The sequence below is a fragment of the Onychomys torridus genome, chromosome 16 (genome assembly GCF_903995425.1).
Source record: "Onychomys torridus chromosome 16, mOncTor1.1, whole genome shotgun sequence".
Taxonomy (NCBI): domain Eukaryota; kingdom Metazoa; phylum Chordata; class Mammalia; order Rodentia; family Cricetidae; genus Onychomys; species Onychomys torridus.
Genome location: NC_050458.1, coordinates 61362953 through 61377345, shown reverse-complemented (window position 1 = coordinate 61377345; position 14393 = coordinate 61362953). Strand labels below are relative to the sequence as shown.

At 46.6% G+C, this 14393-nt stretch overlaps 1 protein-coding gene across 5 annotated transcripts in view; it reads left to right on the top strand.

Annotated features, from left to right (window-relative positions):
* Slc38a1 (solute carrier family 38 member 1) overlaps nt 1-13995 on the top strand; it is a 67919-nt gene extending 53924 nt beyond the window's left edge. For all 5 annotated transcript variants that reach the window (XM_036207835.1, XM_036207832.1, XM_036207833.1 and 2 more), the window contains 7 exons: nt 87-197; nt 1613-1692; nt 3463-3563; nt 5860-5981; nt 6486-6627; nt 6722-6819; nt 8451-13995. In XM_036207835.1, coding sequence (XP_036063728.1) covers nt 87-197; nt 1613-1692; nt 3463-3563; nt 5860-5981; nt 6486-6627; nt 6722-6819; nt 8451-8552 — 756 coding nt within the window. In that variant the 3' untranslated portion in view covers nt 8553-13995. The remainder of the gene's footprint in view (nt 1-86; nt 198-1612; nt 1693-3462; nt 3564-5859; nt 5982-6485; nt 6628-6721; nt 6820-8450) is intronic.
* Nucleotides 13996-14393: the final 398 nt, after the last annotated feature.

The following is a 14393-nucleotide window of genomic DNA, read 5'->3' as shown; positions in this document are numbered from 1 at the left end:
GGTTTTGATGTTGTTCAAAGTGCTGTGATAGTTATTCATGATTTGGTCTTAACACAATCTCCGTTGATTGCGTTTCTCAATACCAGGTTATCTACAAAAAATTTCAAATTCCATGCATGAATATGGAACAAAACGCAACAATAAGTGCCAATGTAACTGACATGTGTACGCCAAAATACGTTACCTTCAACTCAAAGGTGAGTTTAAAAATAAACATGAGCATTTTTATTAAGGGCAATATTTCTTGTGCTTGTTGTGGTCACCTGTTGGAATGTATTCATCTTTAAGAGAAGACACAGCACTGTTCCTCTGTATTTTACAATCCATTTGTACACCTTTGAGAAACACACAGCACTATTGCACGCACACGCACATGCTCAAAGTCACACCCTCTATCTGGTTTAGGACAACTTTCATATCCTTGTGACAGTCTCTCTGGGTAGTGGTCTCCACATCTCTCTTCCTGTGTGGCGTGCTGCCTTGGGCTTTGATTAATCATGCCCTCAGCCCACTGCTGCAGTGTAGAGGTAATAGAGAAAACACCACAGTTGTGTACTCTAAAGACCTTCATACTGTTGGGGTTTGGTTAGAGCCTGGAAGACAGTAGCAGCCTCTGCAAGTCAGTCACACAGGTTAGAATCCTCAGGGGGGCTTCCAACTGCCCGTGTGAAAATGAGGGTCCTATTTTTGTATCGTGGGGTTCCCATTGGAAGGTGCTTGGTACAGTTAGAGCATGCAATATGTTACTGGAAAGGGAAACTTTCTTTCTCTCGGAGTTTGAGCTGGGTGGTGGTGGCACACACCTTTGCCCCCAGCACGTGGGAGGCAGAGGCAAGCGGATCTCTGAGTTAGAGGATAGCCTGGAATACACAGAGAAACCCTGTCTTGAAAAACAAAACAAAACAAAAAGAAGAAGAAGAGGAGGAGGAGGAGGAGGAGGAGGAGAAGCAGCAGCTGGGTTTGGGTGCTCAAAAATATCTCTTCCAAGAAAATTAATAGATCTCTTCTTTCTTGGTTCTAAAAATAAAGCTGAAGTGGTAAGCTGTGGAACTAACTTTTTTCTAGATACCATCTTGTTTGTTTGTTTGTTTGTTTGTTTGTTTATTGAGACAGGGTCTCGCTATGTAGCCCTGGCTGTCCTAGAACTCAACTACGTAGACCAGGCTGGCCTCGAACTCAGAGATCATTCCTGCCTCTGAGTCCCGAGTGCAGAGATTGAAGGTGTGCACCACCATACTCAACTTAGATACCTTCTTTGTAAGAATGCAGTGGGCAAGTCACCTCAGTTAGTGAAGGACGTCGGAGAGTAGCAATGCCCTGCCTCTTGCTGTCAGTTGCCATAGAGACCCATCTACCCGGCTACTGCAGCAGGAACATGGCGCAGATGTGCTGGGATGTTTGACACTCACCCTGGGAGACGGGAAGGGCCCTGTGGCTCTACTAGATGAACCTTCGTGGAAAAGCTGCTTTCATTTGGGGACCAGAACCCTCCTAAAAATCTCGTCATCCCAGAATCCCAGGGAAACAGGCTGAATGTGACAGCTCAGGAATACAACATCATTTTTGTCGTAAGAATGTCTCTCCTGAATGTCTCCTTTTTTCCTTCGGACAGACGGTGTATGCTCTGCCCACCATTGCGTTTGCGTTTGTCTGCCACCCATCTGTCCTGCCGATCTACAGCGAGCTCAAAGAGTAAGATCCGTTACCTTTTCATGCCTTGTTCTTCATTGCCCACCTCCTACGAATGGCCAAGTTCTGTGTGAGAATACACAGGGATTCCTCACCCGGTGTCAGTTCAGTTTGCTGCATTCTTGAGCAAGCTCTACGTTAAGGGCACTCCGAAATCTGCAGTATTTTTAGCTGTAAATAAGAAAGCAACTCGCCATGTGGCCTTAATTAGTTATTTGTGTGTGTGTGTGTGTGTGTGTGTGTGTGTGTATGTGTGGTTGTACGGGCACCACACTTGCATACACTCAGGTTCTGTCATGGTCCCCACCTTTTTCCCTTGAGACAGAATCTAAGTTGGCAGCCAGCCAGTACCACCTTCCACCCTCCCACCCCACCCCACCCTCCATCCCCCACCCCCAAGCCCTGGGGTTCCAGGCAGGCATGCGTTGTTATGACAGCTTTTTACTTGGTGTCTGGGAACCTGAATTCAAGCCCTTCTGCTTACACAGCAGGTGCTCTTAGACACCAAGTCACCTCCCCAGCACCCCCGATTCCTAGACTTTTTAGTTTGTTTTTTCTCTAAACACCGTGTTATTTGGGAGTTCAAGTGTCTGCAATGAGTTTTCTTTACTCGGGGTTGTTTTGTAAGTGAATTTGTTGTTTTTAAGTCAGGATCTTACTTATTAGGAAGCCCAGGCTACCCTCAAGCTCACAATCCCCCTGTCTCAGCGTCCCCGGCAGAGTGCTACCACACTGCCTTCCTATGGCCTCACCCTCTTCGTTGTCTCAGAGAGGGCTAAAGGCCTGCTTCTGAATTCCGTGAGAGTTCGTTTTTCAGCGCACTGTCACCAGACCCACTCTATGTAAAGATTGTCACCCCCATAGTCTAAGTTCAGAAGAAGGGAGTCATATGCCGCCCATTCCCATTTTGATAAGTCCCTTAGCACATGGCATTGAGTTTCCTGTTCAGTCTTTATCTTTCCTGTCTAACTGACACACGGCTATATTTTGAAGTGCCTGCATCTATGTACACACACCTTGTTCTTCCCCGGTGGCCCTAACCTTAGAGAATTTAAGTATATCTTTACATATATTTAGTTGAGGATCGGTATTTAGTTTGTGGTTTTCCCAGTGTTCCTGTCCTCCAGACTCCCCATGGCACCTCAGCTATCCGCCAACCTAACCAGATGCTGTGACTGGCACAGAGCCACACAGGTTGTAGAGTCGCTGTTTGAGCGGGCCAGCTTGAAGGGTCATGAAGCTTGACCTGAGAGCCAGAGCCTGCCACCCTCTGAGCTGAGACCTCTTGAATCCTCAGAGGTAGGCAAAGCCCAGGTGTGTCCCTGAGGCTGAGCCATGCTGAGCAGGACCCATACAGCAGACCTGGGGTCAGGTTCTACCTCTGGGACTGGGAGAAGAACACTTGGATCTTTCTGTGCATGGTACAGAAATTTTTCTGCAGCATGGGAAATCAAATATTTTTTTAAAAATTCCACCCTCCAGATAAGAAGTGGCTATTTTTTTTTTTTTTAAAGCACCTGGAAGGGCACTCCTGAGTTATCCAGGGCTGGATGCCTTCAAGCTCCCATTTATTATTAAAGAATTATCTAAAAGCCACATTACTGCAGAGGGTCAGCTGAGCCGGTCAGGGAATAATATACTAACCCTACAGGAGGGAACTTAAGCTAGTCTCTGGCTCAGGTTGAACTCTGACACTTTGAATCAGCAATATATATATGTATGTATGTATATGTATATATTTATAATTTTTAATTCCTTGGTCTTTGTTTTTAGCCGATCACAGAAAAAAATGCAGATGGTTTCCAATATTTCCTTCTTCGCCATGTTTGTGATGTACTTCCTGACCGCCATCTTTGGGTACTTGACATTTTATGGTAAGTAACTTCCCTTGATGAGTGCCTATCTGTATTTAAAAATAACCGGGAAGTGCTGGGCGGTGGTGGCGCACGCCTTTAATCCCAGGACTCGGGAGGCAGAGGCAGGCGGATCTCTGTGAGTTCGAGGCCAGCCTGGGCTACCGAGTGAGATCCAGGAAAAGGCACAAAGCTACACAGAGAAACCCTGTTTCAAAAAACCAAAATAAATAAATAAATAAATAAAAATAGCCGGGAAAACCAATACTGAAGTCACTTCACACTGAAACCAAAGGGCACAACAAAACGTTTTCTGTATGGTTTCATGGTGTTTTTTTATTTCCTCATAGCAAATGGCGATGGCTTCTTCCATATTCATTCAGGCTGCACAATAGAATAATCACTGAGAAATAATATATTTTCTTCTGGAGTTTTTTTTTTTTTTTGTTTGTTTGTTTTTTTTTTTTTTTTGGAGCTGAGGATTGAACCCAGGGCTTTGCGCTTGCTAGGCAAGCGCTCTACCACTGAGCTAAATCCCCAGTCCCCAGCCCCTCTTCTAAAGCTTTTTCTTCTTCAGAGAAATTGTATTTTAGAAGCATGCCATCTTAGGAAAATTTAAAACGACATCAGAGAAGGCTTCCCTACTTGACACTGAAAATTGGGTCGGATTCCATTAATAGAAGAGAGAGAGAGAGAGAAGAGCCGAAAGTGAAAAAAAAAAAAGCCGAGCCCACACTCATGACACTCACCGTTAATTAAAAATAAAGCAGCTAATTGTTCACTGGGACTTGGTGCCCCACAGTGAAGGATAGCAATGACTTAGCAGTGAACATTGAGATAGAAACTGTGTCCCGTCTGTGCTGCTGACCCTGTCAGGGTAGTGGTGGCTTTCTCTGCCCCGGCATCTCATCTGATGACCCTGCAGCTTTGCGTCACCCTTCCGTGAGTCATAGTGTGAGAACTATTGAAGCTGACTTTACTGTCTTTTCTATTAAATGCTTCATTAGGACTCCCCAGCGCCCCTCACCGAAAAAATAAATAAAATTTAAACATGTTTACAGATTAATTCAGCTTGGAAAAAAGGTTATTGATTTCATAAGCACTAGTGGATGGTACCTGCCAGAGAAGGACGTATCCACTGCCTTTCGTTTTATTACACATGCTGTCAGGAGGTTCCTCGCGTCACGGGGCTGGTGGGTGATGGGAGAGAGAGGAGGGCTCATAGTCGAGGCCTGAGTTACCTTGTTCTGTTTGGAGTCCTCTTTATAAGTTCATTTTATCACCTGTAATAGAACACAGGGTCCTTTTATACGCTTAGGGGGTGACAGCTCAGCTGTTTATACGTAGTTATGCATTTTGAGTAAAGAACACTAAATTTGGAGAGATTTTTATTATTACCTCCAGTCCCGTTTCAGAAGTGGACAGAGACTGGTTACAGTCTGAATTCCTTGCCCGCCACCTTGAGAACAGGTGTAGGGAGAAGCCCTGGAGGAAGGGAGTCACGAGGGGGCAGGCACTTGTCAAGAGAGTGAGCGTTGGCATGCCCTTGGAGGCTGCCACTGAAGGATCAACAGCCTTTGAAATAACACTTCTTAGAGTTGGGAGCTGAGGAGAATCCAAGGAGCCCGTGCACTAAAGACTGTTTCGTGAGAGCCATGAACATGAAGGGGAAGGGTTCTTTCCCCAGGGTGGTTGAGTAGCTTACCCTCTCCTGCGTGGCCCCTGGAAGTTCAGTTACAGGGAGCGAGGTGTTTGGGTGGCCCATCGTTCCTGCAGGGAGACTGGCAGTCTTTGGTATGAGCTCCCAGGTACGAAGGGCTTTAGGCTTCCCGTGTGTGTGTGTGTGTGTGTGTGTGTGTGTGTGTGTGTGTGTGTGTGTGTGTGTGTGTGTGTGTTAGCACAAATAAGGTCTTCCACACTAGGCAGGTTTTTCTTTTTCCTCTTTTTTTTTTTCTTTTTTTTTGGTTTTTCGAGACAGGGTTTCTCTGTGTAGTTTTGGTGCCTGTCCTGGAACTCACTCTGTAGACCAGGCTGGCCTCGAACTCACAGAGATCCACCTGCCCCTGTCTCCTGAGAGCTGGGATTAAAGGCGTGCACCATCACCACCCATAGCGGTGACTTTAGACCCCTTTTAACTAACAGTGCATGTGTTATAACCGTATCTCACTGGAATTTCTAGATTGTTAAAATAGACGCTTCCAAGCCTTCCCCCCCCCCCCCCCTGTTGCTCTTTATGGAGGCTTGGCTGCTCAGGGGAGCTGTCGTTAAGCAATGCTCGAGTTGCCTTTAAAAGCCCTCTGACACCCCTTCGTTTCAGAAAAGGTGCAGTCAGACCTCCTTCACAAGTACGACATTCACAAGGGCGACATCCTCATCCTGACCGTGCGGCTGGCTGTCATCGTGGCTGTCATCCTCACTGTACCCGTGTTGTTCTTCACAGTAAGTAAAGGGCCTCAGGGTAACCGCAGAAACGCTGGTCTTTGGACTACCTTTCTGACTCCAGGATCTAATTTCCAGAAAAGGCCCACCATAGGTGGCCTTTTGGTCATCGACACTTGGCTCAGCCCAAGTCTCTGCCTGGTAGGCAGCGAGTGGCATCCATATGTTAGCGTAGCATGCAGGCGCTCGATCTGAATTCTCATCTTCCTCCTTTTACAAGAATATCGATAGAGTGGTTGCCTCCCCGTGTCACCTTACCGCAGAGACCACCCAGGTGGATGTTAGCCCACCCAAAAGGAAAGCTTACTGTGTCATACAGGAGGAGCCTAACAGTTGGAGTCAAGCTCCCATATACCTTCAGACTGTTACGCCAGCTCTAAGTTCGCTGAGCATTAAGAAAACTCTTGACAATTTCCATGCACCGGTAAATAATTCAGCTCTTCTGCCGAGAGTGGAGGGTCAGCGAATGTCTGGAGCCCTCAGGGGTTTCTGCTTTCCCTGCAGGTTCGCTCGTCATTATTTGAACTGGCCAAGAAGACCAAGTTCCACCTGTGCCGCCACGTCTTGGTGACCATCATCCTCTTGGTGATTATCAACTTGTTGGTGATCTTTATTCCCTCCATGAAGGATATCTTTGGAGTCGTAGGTACGGTGGTATAGTCGCTTTCTGGCACACAGGGGCTGTTTATGGTTACAACTTGGAAATAATGGCCCTAAATGATTGTTTTATTAATTTACAGGAGTGACATCTGCTAATATGCTCATCTTCATTCTCCCTTCATCACTTTATCTAAAAATCACAAACCAGGATGGAGATAAAGGCACTCAAAGAATCTGGGTATGTCTCCTGCCAGCTACTCTAATATTTCTGATTAGTTTCCCAGCTAGACTTGCAGGTAAACGGGCTCCTCACGTAGCCTACAGTTGCGTTGAAGGGAGTGTCAACCCCTTAGATTTCCCCTTGGGAGAGCCAAAGCTTCAAATCTGGACCCTTTCCATCCTCACAGTATCTTTTCCAGGCTCCGAGTGGGCTTCGCCTATGTTCTCACCCATGGCACAGCAAGCTGAGGAATGGATGTTTTCACCCTGCGTCTCAGGAGAGTAGTGCCTTGTCTTTATCGAGACGGGAAGTGAGCAAGGACTCAAAACATTTTGATGCTATCTGCCTTCCCCAGACGGTTTCTTACCGTTACCTCCCTTGCATAGCTCAGGACACAGGCGATGCATTACATACAAAGTGTTGGGAGTTAGCATAGAGGGTCTCTTTACGACCTGACGGGTGCTTCGGAGCAAGCAGATGTAGATTCAGAACTGCCTCTCTGTGTCGGGATTGTTGTTTGTGGATCTGGTGATGTTCAAGGACACCTTGAGGGTGGTGTGCATGGACAGGGAGGGGAATCGGGGTAAAAAGGTCAGTCCTCTGGAGTATCTTTTTGCTTGGCCTTGGAGAAGGCTTCTCAGCCGCCTCCCAGATACACAGGCCCTGCTGTCACCTACATCACCTTAGTCTAGGGACCCAGAGGAGAGGCAAACAAGGGTTTGTTCACTGTGCGCTTTGGAGCCGGGTCATTAACGCTGGTAGAACCCCAGTTCCCTAGGAGAATTATCCTCAAAGCCATGAGTCCCAAATCCTCTAGCCCTATGCAGAGAGTCCTCACAGGGTAGTGAAACCCACTCAAGACAGAAGCTACAAATAGCAGAGCCCTGTTGTCTGCGAGTTCTCTAGGTTCTCCCGTGTGCTCCCAAAGTAAAACTGGGTCTCCCAAAGTGCAGTGGATGGGAGCTCTGTTTGGGAAGGAAGAGCAGAGTGTTAGACCCACTAACCCCACCACTTACCATCCTTTCCTTCACTCTGCCTCCCCTCCAGTTTTCAGGCCAGCCCCTGGCTCTCAAGAGCCCTCCACCCAACCCCAGCAAAGTTCACCATCAAGGCCAAGCTATGTGTAAGCTAATATGTCCTGGGTGCTGGGATGTCTGATCCATTTGTAACCTTCATCAACCTTTCAAGTAACTTAGTTTTGCCCTGTTCGCCAATACAATGAGATCAAGTCACCATGTGTTACACTCTTACAAACAGAAACATTTGCTTCTCAGCAACATTGCCTGCCCCTGCCTCCTGAGTGCTGAGACTTAAGGCGTGTCTCACCACACCCAGCTCATTCGGTTGTAATCTCTTTAGAGAGGAAGTCATAAGGAGACTCTGCCATTTGTAACATGGACACACCCAAGTTGACCCAGAAGACAGTGTAAAGTGTAGAGGACCAGGCCTGTTTGCTCTTCACCCATCTTTGCAGGGCCTCCTTCACCCAGTTTTAGAAGAAAGTCTTCAAAGTTCAACCATGGTTGTAAGGAACTCCCCAAAACCCCAGAGCACAAAGGAGGAGGGCAGAGAGTTCTCCTCCTCCAGGTACACATGGAAAAGGTTGGCTACACCAGAAATAGGAAATAACCCGTGTTTTGTCGCTGCAGGCGGCCCTGTTCTTGGCGCTGGGGGTCCTGTTCTCCTTGATCAGCATCCCGCTGGTCATCTACGACTGGGCTTGCTCATCTGGCAGTGACGAAGGCCACTGAGACCAGCCGGGCAAAGCCAGCTCCTGCTCCCGCCCGCCTCTTCACCACCCATCCTTCGCCACTTCTTTTGCAAGTTTACGGACAGAGAGAGAGGCACACAACCACACCGGGGTTGTGACACGGAGACCCGCTTCCAGAATGACTGTGTCCTCCCGGGATAGCCACGTAGGGGCTGTGGATTTTATCTTTTGCAGATTTCATGTCGTCCTCACCTTTCCCTCTCCTTACTGTGTTTTGTGGCTTCTGCTCAGTCTCTTAGAACTGTGGAAACACGATCATCCGGTGTATTCATTTGTTAGACACCAAGGTTCTAAAGTCGTTTTCCTACTGATGTTCCCGCTCACGCTATCTGTATCTTTTTAGAAGAGAAAATAATCTTGAATTGTATATATTTATTTTGCTTTACAGAAAAAAAAAAAGGTTTCAGGAAAAAAAAAAAGGTTTCATAAATACTTTGCCTATTTTGGTTAACATAGCACACAGGGGTAATCCTTTGAGAGACAGTTGCGTGCCACTGCTGCATCTGAGCATGCCCAATATTTGAGGCAGCTCTGATCACCCAACATGGGCTGTCCCAGACCTGCTGGTACTCTATCCTGCTCCTACACGGAGCTATTCCCTGGGAGTGTCTGGCTGGGAAGGGGTGGGCAGGGCACTTGTGGGAAGATATTAAAATGCACATTTGGGAGAGCTCACAAATGAAGCTTTGTTCCCTCCCCCCACCTCCCCGGCATCTGGTGTCACAGTTACTCGGCTGAGTCACCTGCGTGGGGTCCCATGGTGACAAATGAGACCTCCCAAAATGCCTAAGGAACTACTCACGATGCAGATAGCCTCTGTCTACACCCATATTATTGAAGGGGGAGATGATTTGTTGGTTTACACACCCAGCAGCATTTAGTCATGTCCACCAGCTTTTTGCAACAGAGAATAATGTGTACCTAAGGATGACCGAGGGTAGGTAGGTCATCCTCTTTTATATTGGGTAGTTTACTTTAGGGGAGTCTTTAAAAGACGTGTTTTATATCTATAAATCTAGGTTATTACAAATAACAGGATTTTTGTACCTTAAATAAGCCTCATTTCTATTCTCCATTAATTCTCCATCCCATCTTGAAAGTAAAGCTTCTGAGATAGTCTTTGTGGAGAACTTCTGAAGTCACTGTGTCCTCTCTTGTCCCTGCTGGGGAAAACAAGCAGCTCTTCCCCATCTGTGTGTCTTCAGTTTATCCCATGACTGAGGAGGGCAGGGTTTCCTGTACTCTCTCCCTGACCCCTCCCAAGGGGAGCAGAGAGCAACGACAGCAGCTTTGGACATGGCAGCGAGGGAACCCAGAGCAGCATGCCCTGTTGGTGGGCATACCCGTGGCTGCCCATAGCTTAGCTGCAGAAGGAAGTGCATGTGCTCGGTGACCACTCTCTGCAGACAGGGCTTGTACTGCAGCCAGAGGTATTCTGGTTGAGTTCTCAGATAAAATTATATATATACTGAGCACACATTTCTTACCTGGAGACAGGTAGGATCTGACACAGAGAGTTGGCAGAGGACCCAGACACTCAGCTGCAGACACTGTTCCTTCTGACTGAAATCCCCAAAGGTCTTTGGGAAGGCATCTCATGAGAGTTACACCCAGAGATGTCCCTTCATATACTGAAGTCCCACAGGTAAGGTAGGACTGCCACCATCCTCTTGGGGAAGAAGGAAAAGTTATTTCCTACATTGCATCATCGCCTTGGTAGTGTTTCAGAGTTCTGTCCACGTTGAGTTTGGGCAACTGGACACAGGCCTAGACAGGAAAAGGGTAAAACCCACAGTGGCCTCTGCCCTCTGTGGAAATGCTTTTTGTGTCACAGAGAATGACAGATGATTCACCAACCTATGTAGCTTGTTTGGCACTGTTTAAAAAATACATTGATTCAGTTTGCCTACTCTACTACCCTCTATTTAACTCATTCTGTAACCGTTTCATTCATTTTACGTTCATGAAGTGAATTCAAAAACCATCATTAACTCTGGGATGTGTTGTGATTTGGGATCTCTGGATTTTATGTGTTGATAAAACTAATGTACTATTTTACAGTATATTTATTTGCAGGAAGCACCGTGTTGTTGATGTCTATGATACGTGGGTTTTTGTTTGTTTGTTTGTTTGTTTGTTTGTTTTTAAACTCCTTTATATATGTACCTGAGTTTGTTTGAATGTTACAGACCTTACTGTCATTGTCGGGTACCACAGATTAATCCCATGGTGTCTGTGGTATTCCCTGTATACTCTTCTTACTCTTGCTCAGAATAATGAACTGGTAGCCAAAACATACCTGTGTCAGATGTTAGGTAGAATTCAACAGTCAAATGCAATAGACATTTTCCTGCTAAATGTGTAGACCCAAGGGTAGTAGGCCTTCGCCACAGGAAGCAGTGCTTTCCTTTGGCACCTAGGATCTCCACACTGTTGACCGGGGCCAGTTCCATCCTTTGGGTGAAGAACTGTTCTCTGACTAGTGTAACAGACTACTGTAGATTCCTAGCTTAGTGTTGCTGGTTAGAAGTAGCGTGAGCGGAGTGTGTGCAGAAAGAACACCCATCTTTTAGGCATGGACAGGCAGTCCCCAGGTCCCTGGGAGCACATATTCCAAAGCTTTGTCACCTGGAATGGATTTTCTGTAACTGGGTTATATGTGAAGATGAAGCCCCCAGAGTAGCTGGGAAAGACTGCCAAGCCCAGAGTTGAGCCGAAAGGGAATAGTTTAACAGGACTGCAGAAGAGCCAGATCCCCAGAGAGAACGGAGGTGGGGTTTGGGGGGGGGGGAGAATCCAAGTCACCAAGAGGAAGCCACAGCCTGTTGTTATGGAATCCAGACTGTTCGTCTCTGCCACAGTGTCTGCTGGATGTGGAGTTTGGGGCTCCGCCACAGTGGCCTGAAGCCTGGGCTCCTGCAACATTAGAGGAACTAAGTTCAAAGCCCTGCTGGTAGGGTGGTGTTGGAGGAGGAAGAGGGATTCCTTAGCTACCACCTTTTGTTTTTTCTCTGAGACTGTCCAGCTTGGCCTGGCTGCTTCCAGTTCTGTGGCCTTTCGCTCCTAGAATTCGCCCACCTCCTTCTCGGCCACTAACATCATAGCTTCTCCCAGGTTTCAGCTTTGAGACCAGCACCCAGCACTTTTAATGTCTTGTGTTTCATCCATGGTTTAACTGCTCAGTGATCGGACGGAAGGTACAAAGAGGTCTCTATCCACTTTCTGGTATACTTATGGACCATACTGAGAAACATCAGAGCACTGTGGGAGTGGGTTGCAGACGACCAGGGTCTGTGGTGAGCTGCTTCCGTGTTTCCGAGGATGCCTCCAACAGTTATGCCAAGAATTCTGGAGTTGAACTCAGGCCCCCAAGCTGGTGTTTCTCAAATTGTGGCCCCCAGGCCACGAGAGACTCATCAGAATGCAAATCCTCAGCGCCGCCAGAATCCATGGACAAAGCAACCTGTTCTCTGCAAGTCTCAGGTCTAGACTCCAGGTGACACCCTCGGCATCAAGTTTGGGTACCACTCTAAGCCATTCTCCAGTCAGTCAGCCCTCGGAAGGCAGTTCCTGGGGTGAGGAATCAGAGCCAGGACCTGGAAAAGGTATAAAAGGACTCCAGCCAGTATCTCTGCAAATGCAGGAGACATCTTGGGGGGTGGGGGGCGGGGGGCGCGGGGCATACCTGTGTCCCTTCCTGCTGGAAATGCAATGCAGGGACATGAGTAAAACTCAGGGTGCCTGCACTTGAGGGAAAGTGGCCTAAGGCACCCACATTTTCTTACAGCCGTGGAGACATCAAATTGAGGCTTTACAGAATTTAGGTAAATTAAAATGCCTTTTTGTAAATGCTGAGTTTTCAGCAGTCTGTTTGTGGTTGGGTAGAGAGCTGGCCTGCTAGGTACAAAGCCCTGGCTGGGGACGTTCAGTCCTGATATTGTAAAATATAAAATATCAATACAATTCTAGTGAAAGGTCCACAGCTGAGGGAGCTTCAAGGCTGTGAGGGAGGGCAGAGCCCAGCCTATCTCCGTGGAGCACAGGGCAAGATGGCATTGTTAATTGGAGTAGGGCAGAGGTGGGTGGTAGGATCATATGCGTAGTGTATGCCTTAGAGCAACAGCCCCATTGATCCGTTTAGAAAGGAGATAGGCTTTAAGGATGGCGTCCTAGTCAAGGGAACATCCGGGCACCTGCAAAGAGAAGTCACCTAGCAATATTAATCAGTGGTTTCCTCTTAGGAGGGCAGATCTGAGAACTCCTTCTGCAACGGGTACAAATTCCTCTAAAATGCAGTGGACTGTTGATAGTGATAAAGACTTTGGGTTCAAATTGGGGTTGTGGGTAATGACTGAAAATAATGCTGACTCTAAAGAGGCGGGTTCTTGAAGAATAATGCAAAGTCCGCATGGATGCAGATGTCTTTCTCGGGGTTTCCTTGGGGAAGAACCATAAAGCACTGGGCCTACTGTACACAGGCTTGAATCTATGCATTCGAGGCTCACTGGAGGCATCCTTCATTTGTATGTAAATATGTTGTAAATACATAGGAGGCTGTATATTTTTGCAGTTGTTGAGCCGCACAGAAATAGAGGTCACTGGTACCTGCATATAAGAAATACGCATTCTCATAGATGTTAGTGGTTTTGTTTGGGAATTAGAAGGATTTTACCTTCTCTCCCATAGTTCTGTAAATGTAAACCTGGAGCCTAAAACCTTAATTAGTTGTTTGGAAGAAGAAGTGCTGAGAAATAGCTGCTTTGAACTCTTCTGCTGGTGTCATGATCTGTTATTTAGATGATACAAATAAGAACGATCTAGAAGAAAACCATTGTCATGCCCCCAAATGAGAAGTTGTTTCTCTATGACGTTCTTTCACAGTTAACGTTGATGCCACTGCACAGAGTTTAAGAAAACAGAAGTTAGGGAGGGTTTGTTTTGTTTTATTTTCCAAAATGGAATTACCTTTTCCCAAACTTTGGGATCCTTGAGGGGAGGGCTGAATATTCTTATGAGCACAGATTTGAAGGAAAACATCCTGTTATTTAAGCTTTTGGAGGTCTTGCATGTTTTGCCTTTTAATGTTGATGCCAACATAGACCGTCTTGTCTGTCCCCACCACCACCACTGGAATCTTAACCATTGGTACGTAATACAGTCTCTAGAGTCCAGTGTGTCCTAGACTCCCTCTGACTCAGTACACGGAGCACACCACTGCTTTATTAATGTAAAAACCTTGTAAATGATTTGGGGTGGGCATCCAAAGTGAGTCACAAGTCACAAAATGTTCACTGTCTATCATATAAAGTTGGGTTGTTCTTTTTTTTTTCAGGGTGTGGTATAAATAAGAAAGTGTAAGAAGTTATGTTCTATAAATGCAGTGTTAACATAGTTTTCAGACATTAAAATGTGAATTAAAAGTACTTGTGAGTCTTGTGTGATGCCCCAGGAAGCGGTGTAGAGAGGGCAGTAGTACCGTGTGTGCTGGTGAGTTACTGGAGGAGGCTTGTTCACATGCTGTGATTTTAGACCATGGAAGTTTTTCTTTAATATCCAGACTTCAGCTGGGCCCGATGGTTACATGCCTGTACCCCAGCAACTTGGGAAGCTGAGACAAGAGGATGGAAAGTGGGCCATCTTGGGCTATTACAGCAAGGTACTGTCTTTAAAAAAACATTTTTTGTTTTGTTTTGGTTTTGATGGTATCACCCAGTCTGGCATATACACGTTTCTCCATTCTTCAGAATCAGAGTAGGTTATACATAGCATTTCCAGCATCTGTCCTGTTGCAGTAGGGTCTCTGTTCATGTTGCAGCCACCA